This window comes from Plectropomus leopardus, chromosome 10 (assembly GCF_008729295.1).
Source record: "Plectropomus leopardus isolate mb chromosome 10, YSFRI_Pleo_2.0, whole genome shotgun sequence".
NCBI lineage: Eukaryota > Metazoa > Chordata > Actinopteri > Perciformes > Serranidae > Plectropomus > Plectropomus leopardus.
In genome coordinates this window covers 26925996-26943038 of record NC_056472.1, presented here as the reverse complement: position 1 = coordinate 26943038, position 17043 = coordinate 26925996, and the positions used below count along the sequence as shown (strand labels likewise).

Sequence of the window (17043 nt, the reverse complement as noted above, 5' to 3'; positions counted from 1 at the left end):
TGAAGGTAAACAAAACGTTGCACATTAACGCGTATTAGAGTTACGCTATGTAGACGACTACAGAAAATAAATTTGCCATTATGTTAGATTACGTGGAGAGTTATACACAAAATATAACTAACAATGTTATTACACAAAACAAAATTCAATGAATTTTTCCAAGCTTTTAATGATTATTAATAATTCCATGACTTTTCCAGGCCTGGAAAATAAGACTATGAAATTTCATGACATTTTCATGTTTTCCATGACCATGAGAACCTTGTTATTAACATTATGTGAGCTGTTTTTTAAAATTATGTAAATTGTAGGACTTCAGTATCTCAAACCGCTCAGAACGCAGATGAAGCCTTATTCGAAGGCGGTGAAATGTCTCTGTGGTAGCTCTATGGATCGTACTAATTTTGGACGTGTCAGCTGCACTGTGCAGATTAGGAGAAAATAAGAAGAGAGGACTCTTTGCAAAGCCATGTATATCAGTTCAAGCCTCCAACAGATTTCCAAATAAACCTCATTTTTTTACAACACTTGTCTCTGACCTAAAGTAAACACAGAAAGTAGACGCCTGGGACGGCCATTTTTGATGACTAAATAAGGATCTACATCTGGGACAGCTTGCACTCCACTTTGTCTACATGTGGGAAACTTCGACTGGACGCAGAACTGCGGACACAGCTAGTCTGCCTCTTTGTAAACGGTTAAAAAAATCCACCTACCATTCACTTTGCAGTCATTTTCAATCTCGCTCCACTTTGGAGGAAAATAACAAACAAATTCCAATCATGAATCATCCCCATGGTTGGTAAAAAAAATAACTGAGATTCTTTCCAGTAAGTGAAGCCAAAGACAGTTTACAAACTGCACCCTGAAACAGAATTTACAGACGAGACCACAGACCAGGGATACTCAACTAACGGCCTGTGGGCCAAATGTGGCCTGTGATAGGGTACCGGGCGGCCCTCCGACTATTTTCTAATTCACAGTAAAAATGAACTGCTTCACACTGGGAGTCTTTCATACACTGAATGTAAATAAGGTGCCAGAGAGCACTGAAACCCCCAAAACAGAGCTTGAACCCCACACAGGTCCGGGTTAAACCTTGAATGTCCTCAAATCCTTGGACAACACCTGTGCACACCTGACCTGTGCTGGGCTGCTGCAACTTGATTGCCTCTTTGCAAAGATGAGTGAGGACCAGAAACATCAAAAAGTTGAAAACAGTTATTAAATGTATTGAAAATAGTATGAACATTTATTTATAAACTGGCTCATAGTCTTGAGTCATTTTCCAAAAGTGGCCTAAAGGCAAAGCCAGCTGAGTACTCCTGCCGTGGACTGTATAAATAATGGACACTGTGACATCACTCACTGGTTTGTGGACTCAGGTTTTGAAGCCTCAAGTTTGCCATTTTGGCCGCCTCATCTTGGTTTTTTGGACAGAATAGACCATAACTAGACAAAAGGCTTAAGCTGTAAAGGAGCGAAGGGCGGATCTGACACACAGACTGTGGTGACGTCTCACAGACAGTCCGTCACTAAAAGCAGCCGCACCCTTAAACGTGTAACTTTAAGCCTTGATAAAATCATAGAAGTTATATAAATTTTGCCTCCTCTACAGTTGTCGTGAATGCTGAATTGCTCGGTGTGGGAAGTATGAACATTTAGGATTAATTTGGCAAAAAGATCTAAATTGTAACATCGAGGTTCCTGCATGGAAAGACAGAAATAAATACAGGATAGTTTGTCAGGGATATCCGGGGAAAATTCATGCATAATAAGATCATTCATAGGCAAAACTACATACAGTTTAGACTTCACAAAACAAAACAAAATGTGTTGGAAATGTTATGTAGAGGCAAGCACCTTCTTACATTCATGGTGGGAATGTCCTTTGGTCTTTCCTTTTTGATGATGACTGTATTGTTTAAACTGTGTGTCTGTTTGCTCTAGAGACGAAAGCCATTTTTATGCACCAGGCTGTAAAACGTTTATTTCTGCTGTAAAGTTGGGCATTTTAACATGAGGGTCTATGAGGATTTACTGTGTTTTGGAGCCAGCCTCAAGTGGTCATCAGAGGAACTGCAGTTTTTTGCACATTGGCTTCTTTTTTGAGCCCTGACGTTGCTGCTTGGTAGACACAGACTCACAGCTGTCCATACACCTGTTCTTGTGTGTTAGCGTTACCTGCATGACCTTGGCGTGGATTTCGTCCAGCTGGGTGCGTTTGTTTCGCTGCCTGCAGAGCTCCTGGTATCGGGTGTACTGCTCCCTGAGCGAGTCCAGCAGCTTCATCACCTGAGGCTGAGCCAGCAGCTCCTCCTCCATGGGACACCAGGCCGGACCTGGAGGTCAGAGAGACGTCAGGTAGAAGACCTGCTGGGGCTACAGTCCAGGACATCTCTTCATTACTGGTCTAACTGTACAGGTGTAATTCAAAAAATTAGAATCTAGTGGACAAAAGTTCAATTATTCAAGAACATGGAAATTGAATATATTCTAGACTCATTACATTTTATTACTAAAATGTTGAAAGCATTTTTTTCTGTTTTAAATTTGATAGTTATGGACTACAGCTAGAAAAATGTAAAAAAAAAAAAAAAACATATTTCAAAATATTCAGTAAAATAGAAATTGAATATATTCTAGACTCATTACATTTTATTACTAAAATGTTGAAAGCATTTTTTTCTGTTTTAAATTTGATAGTTATGGACTACAGCTAGAAAAATGTAAAAAAAAAAAAAAAAACATATTTCAAAATATTCAGTAAATTACTGTTTCAAAAGTATAAAGACCATGTATTTCTTGGTCTAATTCAGTGTATGCAACCACAATCATGGGACTTGACAGCTTTTCAGAAGAAGACTGACCCCCTTCACACACCCTTCACACACCCTTCACACACTCTTCACACACTCTTCACACACTCTTCGCAATGGCCCACTGAGGGTCATCGCTGAACCAAGTATTGAGTATATAAATGAACATACATTTCAGAAGTTAGACATTTCTATATTGTAAATAATTTTTTGAATGATCTTAGGCAATATTCTAAGAATATGAGATACCAGATTTCTGATTTCCATGAGCTTTAAGCCATAATTACAACAGAAGGTTTCATGTAATGAATAAACATTATATTCAAGTTTACCTTTTTTTAATTAAATTCAAAGAAAAATGAATTTTTTTCATGATGTTCTAATTTTTTTGAGATGCATCTGAACAAAAACGTACCTGCAGTTAAAACTATTAGTTTTTAAAAACAGCTTGTCTTTTCTGGAGGGATTTAGACATCTGCAACAGTCATGAAAATGATTACACGGCCAAATATATGTGGACATTCAAACATTGCATTCATGGTTTTAGGCTTTCTTCCAGATTTTGGAACCTGGCTGCAGGTATTTGCTCCCATGCAGCCACAGCTGAGGTCTAACATCGATGGAGTGAGATAAGGTTTGGCTCACAAAAGCCAAAGAAACAGAAGTCACTGTTACACTTTGCTTATACATTAACTAGAACCCAAGCAGCCTATGCAGAACCTGAAAACACTGCATCATACTGTAGTACCCTGCATAGTCCTCTGGAACAACTGGCTGTATTCAACAGTCCATCTCCAAAAAAAGCCCAGAAAAAGAAAATTGCAAAAAACAAAACAAATGAGTTTGTTCATTCATTCATTCATCTGTCTGAGCTGAGCCAGCACAGTGACACCTGAATGACTGACAGCTGCTTCCTCACCTCCCTGTCCTCCTCCTCCTCCCTCCGAGCCGTTAAAACGACGCTGCTGCAGCTCCGACAGCAGCTCATGACCTGCAAGGCAAGGCAGACAGAGAGAAAAAAAAGAGAGAGAGACAGAGACAGACAGAGAGAGAGCGAGAGAGAGGGGGGTATTTGAGATTTAAAAGCCTGTTATAAAAGCATTTGAAACAATAATGCATCAGTGTTTGTGTACATGCTGTAGAGAGAGGAGGGTGGTACCACAAACAAAGACTCCTTTCACCTCTGCCCAACACACACACACACACACACACACACACACACACAGCTGCTCAGTATAGTGAACGCAGCCATCCATCCATCATTTAACCAGCCTGAGTGTCTATTTAGCTCCAGGTCTTGGTGGCAGCCGTCTAAGTACCACCCACATCCTCCAGGTCAGGGCGAGCCCAGACACTCGAACAAAGACAGTTATTTGGCTGCTTGCATCAACGATTTCTTTTAGTCACTCCCCAGAGTTTAGGACCACAAGTGAGTGGTTTTGTACACAGTAAGTAAGAAAAAAATCTGTTGGGCTATTGTTTTGATTCTATGAGCTTTGTTGGTTTTTTTTGCACTGCAAAGAGAAAATCATTTTACAGAGAAATAATCTCCTTAAAAATACATACAACTGGCTCAAAATCTCACATCTGACTTAAAACAACATTCAGGTAACTATATTAACCACAAAAGAGGTATTTCTTGCAGTTATCATTTCTCCTGTTCGTGCTGACCTTTAAACGTTTCCTTTCTGTGGTGCAAACACGTATTCAAAGGTTTACCTGAAGGTTTAAATTGCCACATGCTGATATTATATTTTCCTTTAGGATTTTTTCTGTGCTATTGTGTACGTACATTTATGTTCTCTTATTCTGTTTTTATTATTTACACTTCCTTCTAAATATTATATAAAGTATTCTGTTTTCTTTCAAATCTCCTCCTAAAATATATATACATATACAGAAATAAATAAATATACAGAACTTTTACATTACACTTTGTCTCATCTAAAGTTCTTAAAATTTGGAAAATCTGAACAGTAGGGGAAATTTAACTGACCGTCTTGATTTATGTTCTGCATCATAATCTGCTGTCCAGATTAAATAAAACATTTTGGGTTTTTTTGGTTTTTTTTTTAAAAAAAAGAAGAAATAGTCATCTGATTAAAGGCTTTTTCATTTTTTGTTCTTTTTGTTTTTTACTTTATCTGAAGCTAAAATGAGCAGTCTGGGTTAGAAAAATCAAGCAGATATCTTCCAAAGTGAAAGTCTTTTTAGTATGAATGTCCATGTTTGTGATCCTGCTGCAGTGGAGGGCGAGAGAGTGAAAATCTGTCTGAGACCAGCATGTAAAAGTCGTCACAGTTACATGATGACGTGCATCTCTGTGAAAAGAGTTGATATTTACCCGTCTGAAGGACAGTCTCGGGGTCGAAGGACGGCAGGAGGGCGCAGTCAGCTGATCTGCAGAGGACAGACACACACAGCTCTGAGTTTTATCGGTCTACTGTTGGCACACTTTAAACTGTGTGTGTGAGTTTCATACGTACTTCTCCTTGTCCACCGAGCTGCTCTTGTCACTATCGTTGATAATCGACAGCTCGTCCAGCAGTGACGTCGACTCCTTGGTGAACTTCTCAAAAACCTGACAACAAATTAAACAAGCATTAAGAAAGATGCTCAGATTACAAGCATTGTTTTAAGTTATTAGATAATAAATTTATTTAAAATTAAATACTGACCAGTCTCTTGTTGAGCCAGTCGTTGTGGTCGTAGTCCAGACTTCCTCCAAAATCGTCCGTCAGCTGACTGGGCTCTATGTAACGAGTCAACTTATTGGCCGAAACGAGGATCACCTGACAGGAAGCACAGACACCAACACAGAGTAAACTTTTAATGTTAAAATTTGAAAAAGACAAAGACTGACCCAATAAAAAGAGGCATAGACAATAAAATGTTCACAGTGTGATATCAATAAATTTCACATTCATTCATTCATTCATTTATTGTCCGTAATCGCTTCTCCTCGCAAGGGTCACGGAATAAATTTCACATCTATTATATAATTAAGAAATTGTGCAGCATGTGTGATATAATGTGATCTGTGAGAACTCTGATAAGTTCAAAGGACAATTAGGAACAAAACACCAAAGTGACAAACTAATAAATAACCATTTTAGGGAAATGTTTTACTTTGAGGTTGATCCCTGTGTTCTATCCTTTGGAAGAAAACAACCAACGGTACAAACTGACATACTTTTTATGACATAACCTCCACAGATGTCTCCTTAAAGTGTTACACATTGACACCATTGACATGATTATTCTGCCTCCACAAACCCGTCAATGTTGAATAATGGCCAAAAAAGTGTTTTTGCAGAACATGATGATGTCACAATTGACCTCTGACCTCTTTGATATAATTTCATCATCTTATCTTATTAGACATTTGTGTCAAATTTGTGAAAAGCGGATGAATTATTGAGGTACGGTCAAAAACATGTTTTGTGAGGTCACAGTGACCTTTGACCACCAAAATCTAATCAGCTCAGCACTGAGTTCAAGGGAACATTTGTGCCAATTTTTTAGGAAATTCCCTTAAGGTGTTCTGCAGTTATTACAGTCACAAGAATGAGTAACAAGAAGTCACAGTGACATTGACCCTTGACCTTTGACCACAAAGGTTTAAGACGAATTTGAGTCTTTCTTGAGATATTAAGAAATGGATGCAAAGTCACATTGCCGTTGACCTTTGACCACCAAAATGTAATCAGTTCATTGTTGAGTCCGAGTGGACGTTTGTGCCAAATCTGAGAAAATTTTTCCAAGGCGTTCTCAAGAAAATGCATTAACGAGAATGGGATGGCCAACAAAAACATAATGCCTCCAGCCATAAAATGGAGCGGACACCCCATGTGCAGAGGCTGTGTCGTCGCCACAGCGGCTGCGGGTCCGATTCCAGCCTCGGCCCTTTGCTGCGTGTCGCCCACTTTCTCTCTTTCCCTTTCACACTTGTGCTGTCCTATCAATTAAAGGCAAAAATGCCCAAAAAAAATCTTAAAAAATAAATAAATAAATAAAATAAAATAAAATAAAATAAAATAAAATAAAATAAATGTAGTTAACTGCCCCGCAACACTGTTTTTTGCAAGTAAAACAATTATTGCAAAATTCAACAGCATTATTGCACATTTTCTCATATTGTGGAGCCCTGGTTACGACCATTCTTCAGATGTTTCGTATCAGCTGTTCATACCAGCACTGATAACTGATAAGATTTTAAATCTCGCACTGCTTCAGTCTATTAACCCAGAAGAGTTTTTGGATCACAAGACAAACTCCTCTGTCAGCTTCCCAGAGCGATTTCTAAATCTGGAGATAGAGCGTTCAGTGTTCATTAACAGCCTGCGAGCTGATCTGAGGTTTCACAAAAGACCGTCCTCTGAGTGTATCCGAAGATTTATACCTTCAGCAGCTTTCTCTGCGTCTCTCTGGTCGCTGTATGTTTTATCCTTTCATATTCAATAAATCACGTCTTGTGTGAAAAGCTGCTTCACAAAGAAACCTGGACAGTCAGACAGCCGGTGGTGAGTCGTTCTTCCAGCTGTCACTGCAGCAGACGCTGTCACACACATTTGACTCAGCTCAGTGTGAGTGTGTGTGTTTATTTAAACGTTAGGTCAGACAGTAGAGCAGCTGTACGACACACACCCCTCTGAAACATCCACACACACACTCCATCGTTTGGATGAGTCACATTTCAACACAGTCACTGGAATCTCCCTCCCAGCAGCTGTGTGTGTGTGTGTGTATTAAAATAAAGTGAAGAAGATGAGCGCTGCAGCAGTTTTAAACAACAATCGCAGCACATTATCTTCATTAGCTGACTCATAAATGTCACAGAGTCCTTGAACGCACCGTCAGGAACACTCTCTGCTCTCAGCACACAACGATAACTCCACTTTGACTCAAAAATAAATAAAGTCATCTAAACGTAGGTTGCGATGGATTATCTATTATCTGCAGCAACTTTGAAGTTGTTACACAGCCACCAACTTGCTCCGGTTACCGTGGCAACAACTACAGAGCCAACATGGCTGTAGAAATCTGGGTCAAAGCGACTACCGATCTCTGTCAGTAAAACCATCTGTTATAATAGACGAGGAGGCTGGCCGAAAATCTCTCACACTCACTCACTCACTCACTCACACACACACACACACACACACACACACACACACACACACACACACACACACACACACACACACACACACACACACACACACACACACACACACCATCGACCCTGGCTCAGGTTTCAGCAGCACTCAGGACGGTTAATGATGCTCAAGGTTATCATAACTGGCTCTGTTTCTTTCTTTTTGATATCAGGTAACAATACAATTGGAGTGTGTGTGTGTTCATGTGTGTTTTGGGACAAAATGTCCTCACAACACAGGAGGAAAAAAGTGGGCAAACAGACGCTCTTTTTCTCTATGAGGTTGTTTCAAAGTGAGAATAAAATCTGGGTTCTTCACACCGGTTCTCTCTGTGACTTTGCACCACGCCTTTAAGTGTGGCCGTGCAGAACTCCAGCTTCATGTGGGACAACAAGTCAACAATATGGGACCTTTGTTATTTAAGAAAAGGAGCGCAAAAAGTGCCTGGGCGTAGGGCTGGGCGATCTGGCTTTAAAATATTATTGCAATATTTTAAGGCTATATTGCGATGCACGATATATATTGCAATATTTTTAAATGTCCTTTAAACTAATGTTAACTACTAAAATAAAAAATATTGAATGAACTGCAGTTAAAATAAAGTAAATAAGTTAAATAAAATAGATAATGCTGTATAATATAGTGGATAGAGTAGTGTTACAAAGATGCAATTTTTAAAAGTATTGTTATAATTAAATAAATCAAAGCGGGACCCATGGTGCTTTTATTTTGAAAGACCCAGCTCGTCTCAGGTCGAAAAGTGGTTTACCCGCTAACCACCCAACATTGTTTTCTCAAAGGTCATGCTGTCATACTGAACAGCATTCGAATTAACTCATTTGAATTAAGGATCATGTTTTACAGCAAATGAGTCTTTTTCAAATCAGGTACAACATTTTAAGACAAAATAATGTCACAAAACCAGAGTTTTAAACTTTGATACTATACTAGTACATAATAAAAACATAATCAATACCTCCACTGATACGATGGAAAAAAGGAAAAAGTCCTCGGCACACAAAATAGTTTTTTTTCTCTCTCTCTTGTTACCAACATGCACACAGAGCTGAAGTCACTGACGCATGGCTTGAATCATTTTAAAAACAGATTGTACAAAGTCCACCATTATTCACTCCTCCTTGATTATTATGGTTGAAGCAGCTGAAAGACTCACCTCGAAGCCCAGGCGGTCTTTCTCCTTCCAGAAGCAAAAGTGTGTGACCTTCTTATCCCAGAATTCATCTGGCTTCACCACACAGACCAGCGACACCTCGGCTGGAATCACATTCTGAAAAAACATAGATAGCATCGCGACAGTCAGCTGTTAATCACCATCATTTACGTCGCTATCACTGAGTCTGGAGGGACGTTAGATGTGTTTGTACCTGCAGCATGAGCACCACAGTCTTCACGATGTTCCACTGAGACTTGCGTCCGTCCACGATAACGGTGAAACCGCGAGCTTTACACTTCTCACTAAGACAAAGAGAGAGACGAAACAGCTGGAGTTCATCTGCTTAAAGCTCACACTGTGCATTTCCATTTATTACTCTTACTTTACTTTTACTTCACTTACTTTATAAGCTTTTCTGAATTATTGTATCGTTGTTAATTGTTTTTTTAACGACATTAAACTGTAATTGCTTATACATGAGTGTATATACATATACATTAGACCTATATGCCTAATAAAACCTAAAGATCTTATAGACCCACACACACTAGAGTCTGCCTTTTCCTTTTTCTTCCCTGCTGCATGGGATTTATTTTTTTATTTGTCTTATTTTATTTTTTACAGTTAATACGTATGATTTTGTATTAACATATTGTTGCTAATTGTTCCTTTATTGACCTTACACAGTCTTAAATTGCTAATACAGAAGATTGTATGCACACATACACACACACAACATAATTGCGTAACAGTCGACAGTCAACGTGACATACGAGACATATACGATATGTTTGTGCATATGTATGTAGATATGTATATGTATATGCATAAGTATATATGCTTATATATGTATGAGTATAACTTTTCTACATCTTAATTTTTTTCTGAATTTTTTACTTTTTTTTACATTTAAATATGCTTTGGCAATATGTAAAGTATTACATCATGCCTAAAAAGGCAATATAATTTAATTTAATTGAATTGAAAGAGAGAAAGGAAGCTTTTTATAAAACAAGGATATTATTCAAACCATGAACAACACACATCGACATCTACACACAGTTTCCTGTTGAGGCAGCATTTTTCCAAAATTTATGTATAAATTAAGTGTGAGCTTTCGAATTCAATGAGCACGAACAGACAGTTAACCATAATGACTGGAAGATTTATTTGCCATGATTTGAGGTGAAATAAAAGTTTATTTAAACTTCGGTCTTACAATGAAACCTTGAGATATTATTTCTTTCAATTATAATCGATTTGAATAAACCACAAAATTAAGACCGGCAAATATGATATTGGACCAAACATGAGACAGATTTTTATTTCGGGAAGTTATGTTTGAAAAAATTGGGATGGTATTTTATTCAAAGGCTAGAAATGTTTGTGTTTAGCTGCATCAGATATTCCTTTTGATTGCACTGGAAAGTGCAAAGGCAGCTTCTACAGAATATGGTGCATCATGTGTTGATTGTAGCCTTGATAATCCTTGTTTTTATGAAGCCCACTTTAACCCAAAAGAATTTCAAACAGCTTGTGTAAAGTGTTTTGGAGGAAATAAATTCCTGACGAGTGATAACGAGTTGAAAGCATCTGCTGGCGTCTTTACTGCAAACGTGAAACAGGGACTGAATCATCTGTCAAGCTGCCAAAGAATACCGCTGTCAGAGAACAACATGATGTGCAGCAAAAAAAAGACTGAAAAATACAAACAAGCAGAGGAAATCGTTCTGACAGGAGAGAGCGAGAGCACGCAAGCATTTATGTTTATGTGAGAAAGGTCTTTAAGGATGAGGTCTCCTCATTAGCGCTCAGGGAGACTTTCCCGACCCCGATGATTTAATTAAGAAAGCAACAACCCAGTTTAAAAGTGCTCTGTTGCAAATGTACATCCTGCATTCAAACTCTTACTTAAATGGGATCTATAATACTCATTTCAGGTTCATACTTGTATTTTGGGCTTCTACTGGAACATGTTTACATGCTTTAATGGTCAAAAAACACTTCATTGTGTCTGTGCTGCTCTAAATTCACCCTCTTTCTGAAACACTCTGTTTTAGTGCCTGTCTCTTTAGGCATCTATCCCGAAAAAAGCCCAGTCTGCTCTAATTGGTCAGCATTTATGGGTCTTCTGTATCTGCACGTCTCTGCACCGTCATTGCAGTCGGGGAAATGACAGTAATGGAGTACAGAAACACTTGGAATTGGCTTGATTAATGAAATCCTCAATTATGCACCGTCACAAGGGAAGTCCGGGGTTGCACGTGTGTGTGTAACCAATATATTTTAAAATGTTTTTACATGAATGTATGTTACAACTATTCATTGTGCTTCATTAAAAAGATTTGTGAAATGGAAAACAAACAGGTGATCTCGACTGAATGTAGTAGACTAGAAGAAGAAAGTAGTATAAAATGAAAATATTCAAGTAAAGTGTCTTAAAATTGTACTTAAGTGCAGTATTTGGGCAAATGTACTTGGCTGAATTCCAATACTGCCTGACAGGAGAAATCTTAAAGTAATTATACTTTCAAAAAGCAGCTGTTGGTAAGGGAAGGGGTCATCTTATAATAGTCTCATATTTGGGCCACTATGGTAAGACCCCAGTTGTTATAAACTGGAATCATCCTTTAAGCCTTTTACAGTAAAGCTGAACATGGAGGATTTAGACAAGATACAAAGTACAGATACAGCAGCTCCGCAGAGACAACTTAACTCCAAACACGTCCAAAAACATTAAAAATGAGACGGAACAGACACATACCAGAGCGTCACTGCTGCTACTACTGTGTGTGTGTGTGTGTGTGTGTGTGTGTGTGTGTGTGTACCTGGGGATGCTGAGCAGGTAGTCCAGTGTGGCGCTGAGCTCCTCCATGCTGGTCTGATCTGAGCTGAGAGGGATGGTCAGGATCAGACCGCTGCGCCGATCTTTGCCCCCTAAAGAGAAACGCAGAGCGGAAGATCTGATTACAGACCAAACTGCACGTAAACTGAGATTATAACATGTAGGACAAGGTCTCCCATGGTTGGTGTGTGCATGTGTGTGTGTGCGTTTTACCTGAAAGAAAGGCCAGTTTCTTCTTGAGGATGGGGAGCATGGTGGTCGCTTCCACGGTAATGTCGGACATCTGCGGACAAACATAACATACACATTAAACTTAAAACTGGGGTAGGCAATTTTATTTTGGTGCCATTGGGCAAAAATTCCTAAATAAAGTAAAGTATATTGTAATTCAAGTGGTCTGAGATAAAACTGCACCTCCTCTTGGCTCTGTTTTCTAGCCTGTGACGGGAGAGAATCCTGCAAAATAAAGTTGCTATTCCAACTTTGGCAAAAACTGCGTACACTGCAAAGCAATCTAAGAAAATAAAGTCAGACTTATCAAAATAAGGGTCTTAAAGAGAAAGAGAATAAAAGAGAATAAAACACGTGTTTATATCAGTGACGCGTTTCAGAGATGGGGAGAAAGGCTTACAGCTGCAGCTTCAAGTTCCTGTTTATGTGAAAAATCACAGTGCGTCCTCCAACTCACCCCCCGCTGCTGCACACAACCTCGACAGGAGGACAGTGAGCTCCAGAAAACCCGAAAACCCGAAAACCGAGACAGCACAACTGAGACAGCCTGAGACAGGAGGAAAGGACAACCCTGCACACTCACGACAGATGAGCAAACTTTCTGTTGCTGCTGTTACACAGGTTAGAGACAGCCTACCGTCTCTGAGAATAGTCCACAGCCTCAGACACTTGTCCACAGCTTCAGACACTTGTCCACAGCCTCAGACACTTGTCCACAGCTTCAGACACTTGTCCACAGCCTCAGACACTTGTCCCCTCAGACACTTGTCCACAGCCTCAGACACTTGTCCACGGCCTCAGACACTTGTCCACAGCCTCAGACACTTGTCCACAGCCTCAGACACTTGTCCACAGCCTCAGACACTTGTCCACGGCCTCAGACACTTGTCCACGGCCTCAGACACGATGATAAATGATAAACACATTGCCAGTAAACACAGTAGTATGACTGTCATAATACGGCTGATAAAATCAGCTACTATCGGGTCACTGTTACACACTGTAGTAGCAGGGACACACAACAAACCCTGCTGAAGTCTGATATGAATATTATAGAGACAGCTCAGTGATTTTCCATAAGGATTTTCTCTCAGCTGGCATCCCTCCCAGCTGATTCAGACTCTTGGCTTCACATTCAGCCCAGCCTGTGATTTACTGTCTGTTTCTTTAGTGTGTGTTCGCTGTCAGACAGTAAAACTGTCAGTTAATCAGCCCGTTTATATGTGTGTTAACTGATTGGGATTTTAACTAAATAATCATCTGATTAATTGGTGATGAAAATAACTCAGCTCTAGTTTGGACTTGAAACCAAAAAAGAACCTCGCCTGTTTTCTCCGCCCTGCAGTCTCAACACAGATGTTGGCTCAGCATCTGTGTTTGTTTCAACCCTCTCTCTGCACTTTGCTGGTTTAAATTATCATTTTTTTCATTGCTTTATTATTCAGTGAAGATGCTGAAAATATATCCCCGTTTCCTGTCATTATGCTACGCTAAGATAACTGTCTTCTGTCTCCAGCTTCTTATTATTTGAGAGTGGTATCAATCTTCTAATTTGGGCACTGAAGAGAATAAGCACATTTTCAAAAATGTTTAAATATTTATTTAAGAAACCTTTAAATTTCACTGTACATTTCCACATCTGTTGTTTCAGTGCGTTCAGTTTCAGGCACAATGAACAAAATTTTCATACATGTCTTGCACTACTGTCTTACTTTAATTTTGGTTTACTTCAGTTTGTATGTAACATGTTTGTACACTATCTGACACAAATCAAAGACCTCTCTGTGCGACCTTGACATTTTTTCTGCAAATTTGACCAATAATCATAGTTTTATGTGAGTTTCACCAACTGTAGCAGTCCCCTGCATAAAATCGCCAAACGTACTGATTCACTACATCAACAGTAATAACACATTACACATGTGACTCATAATGAATTATAAGTATCAGGTGTCTTATTGACGCTCTTGACTAGCTATAAAAGTCTGTTGGTGTGTTTAGGTAATCATAATGCATTATAAGCTCCATCAGTCAGTTTCTGGTTTCGAAGATGCAGACATTCGTGACACAAACAAAATTATTGCTCAAGAACGTGCAAGGTAATTCCCGGATGTTCTCCATGTGCAACGCCGTCGTGGAAAATAAACACTTTTTTACTCCGCAACACAACCAGAGAACAGGACAAATCCCCACGACAGAGGCTGCTGCATCCATAATTATTGCACATACAGAGACTCGGAGAATATCAGAATAAATATGCAGGTCAGTGCTAATGTTAGTGGAAATCATAAATTCAGAAGAGTGTGATTTTATTCTCACTGGAACCAGTTACCTCATATATTTAATGAATTATACAAAAAAAAGTTTTGTTTTTTTTTTTTTTTTGGCAATTTTCACTTGTTCCCACAATTTTGTTGCAAAAAAAATCCTAAAATATTGTAACATGGATTGAAATTTTTTTTAGAAAGCTGACGTGAAATCAGGCATTTTAGTCTGTAACAATCCCCAAAAAGCCGCCAAATCGTGAAGGCACTGTGAACCATCAGCAGGGCTCCAACGAAGTTTTTCTCATCATCCATTAATCTTCCCATTATTTTCTCAATTAATCACTCTACTTATAAAATGGCAGAAAACAGTCTATGTAATGTCCAAGAACCCTCAGCAACATCTTCAAATATTATGTTTTAATGTTCCAGAAATCCAAATTTAGTCAGTTTATTATCATTTATGACAAAGAAAATCATAAAATTCTTACATGTAAAAACTGTGAAACCAGCATATGTTGCCAATTAATTTACTGTTCATCAACCTTATCCAATATCAACAAAAAAGCTATTTTAAAATGGTTTAGGTTATTTCGCAATAAATTCATGTGTTTGTGTTTTTATCAGTGCTCTTCTCACCAGCTTGAGGTAAGTGGGGATCTTTGGGGAAGAAAAGATTTCATGTATTTATGAACATCAATCAGGATTTAGCAATATCTGATGGAAATCTGATTACAGTTCTTTGGGGATGCTACTTTATGCTGTAAAATCAAATCTAAATAAACCACTCCCACACAGCCCCGATGAGGCAGATTAGCTGCGTATTTTAGACTTTAACGCTTAGGGAAGGCTTTAATATTACACACAGTCATATCGCTCTGCTCACAAAATGTGCTTTGCAAAATCAAACTTTGAAAAATATCAGACATTAACAGGATTTTCTACTTTCACTGCTTTATTCTTTTTTTACCAACATCAGTCCTAATCATAAACATCAAATATTCGTTAATTTTAAACCTTTTAATTCCAGGTTTGCCACAATATTTTTGGTGAAAAAGAAAAAAAAAATATAATTATTATTTTCTTTTTTTTTCTGATAATATTAATATTATTATTATTATTATTATTATCACAGCCGGGAATATGTCAGGGATTTTCAGCAACATTGATTGTGTCAGTGCACCTTGTGGAAATGTATTTTCTCAACATGCCAGATATGGTGAAAAAAATACTGTCCTCAGGTGGCAAAAGGTAATAATTGCAAATTCTAAGGCAAAAGTCCATAATGACACCCAGAAATAATACAATGCATGTTTTTATGCTTTGGGGTCAAAAATTGCAGTTTGAATGGGTTTCAGAGGTGCATTTTTTGCTCTTAAAAGTATGAATGTATTTTAAACTTATTGTAGGAGCTCAGTTTGAAATTCCAAGATTTCTCACCAAAATGTTTGCCATATACATTAACACAGCCAACATTATTAAAAACTGAAGAATGAAAAGGGACAGTCACTAAGGGTTGGCAATAAATAGATCAAATAAAATGCAACTTTTTGTTTGTTTGTTTTTTTAATTTGTTATGTCTTTTAATCATGAATATATATTGAGAAATAGTGAAATAAAGAAAAAAATCTTTAGACCTTTGATATTTTACGTTGTTAATGTTTTTTTTTTTTACTTTGACCTTTAACTCAGTTACTAAATAATAAAACATTAGGATATTAATTCCATTAACAGTAGTTACAGTAATAGTGACAGAAGTAGTGAAAGTAGTAGTACTACAGTAGTATTTGAGGTGATTAATGGGTCTAGTCACTGCAGCAGCAGCAGTCAGTCCTGCTGCAGAGGGCTTCACCTTCATCCTCCTCCTCCTCCTCAGCGTGCCTGCGGCCTGGCTGCAGCTGCAGGACGGCCCGGCTCGGCTCGGTTTGTCTCGGCTTGGTTCGGCTCGGCCCACAGACACAATGACCTACATTCAGCAGCTGCGGGCTGCGGCGGCTGCGGCTTTCACCTCCCTCACCTCCGCCTCGACCCACCCAGCATCGACAACTTTAGGATCGATCAGTAATAACTATTGATCAGGCGGATTTTCTTACCTTTCAGTCAAATCTGCAGCATTATACTGTTCCGATTTCTCCTCCCTGTCCTCCTCCTCTCCTTCTCCTCCCGTGTCTCCGCTTCTCTCTGCAGCTCTTCCTCTCCTCCTCGTCCTCCTCTATGGCTTTATGAGCAGATATTTGATCTGTTTTCCATTAAAAACACTGAATATGTGTTTGCTCTCCGTTAGCGTTGAACAACAGTGAAACACACAGGGAGCAGGCGGCGCAGCTCGCTGCTCTGCGCAGACTCAGTGAAGCCCAATAAAGGAAGAGAACTTCCGGTAAGGCGACATTCCAAATAAAAGCCTGGAGGAGGAGCCAACACGTTAGCCAAGAGAAGCTGGAGCGCGGATGCATTGTTTTTTTTAAATTAATTAATTTATTTATTTTAATTGGGGAAATTCTTTATCCATTAACACATCATTTAGGTTCACACCCCTCTTTCTATCTTTTCT

At 38.8% G+C, this 17043-nt stretch overlaps 1 protein-coding gene across 1 annotated transcript; it reads right to left on the bottom strand.

Annotated features, from left to right (window-relative positions):
* Positions 1-2070: 2070 nt before the first annotated feature.
* sestd1 (SEC14 and spectrin domains 1) lies at positions 2071-16824 on the bottom strand. The gene is made up of 10 exons (XM_042494786.1): positions 16586-16824; positions 12211-12280; positions 11981-12089; positions 9364-9454; positions 9153-9266; positions 5498-5611; positions 5306-5400; positions 5164-5219; positions 3739-3810; positions 2071-2342 (listed from the first exon to the last, which is right to left on the bottom strand). The coding sequence occupies exons 2-10, from the start codon at positions 12278-12280 to the stop codon at positions 2071-2073; spliced, it is 993 nt and encodes a 330-aa protein (XP_042350720.1). The 5' UTR covers positions 16586-16824.
* Positions 16825-17043: the final 219 nt, after the last annotated feature.

What these genes read in the sequence shown, in the direction of transcription:
- sestd1 (XM_042494786.1), bottom strand. Translation starts at nt 12,280, where the DNA reads ATGTCCGACATTACCGTGGAAGCGACCACCATGCTCCCCATCCTCAAG. An exon ending in TACCTGCTCAGCATCCCCAG is followed by an intron (nt 9,455 to 11,980) that starts GTACACACACAC and finishes TCTTTGTCTTAG; the next exon opens with TGAGAAGTGTAAAGCTCGCG. An exon ending in CTGTGGTGCTCATGCTGCAG is followed by an intron (nt 9,267 to 9,363) that starts GTACAAACACAT and finishes ATGTTTTTTCAG; the next exon opens with AATGTGATTCCAGCCGAGGT.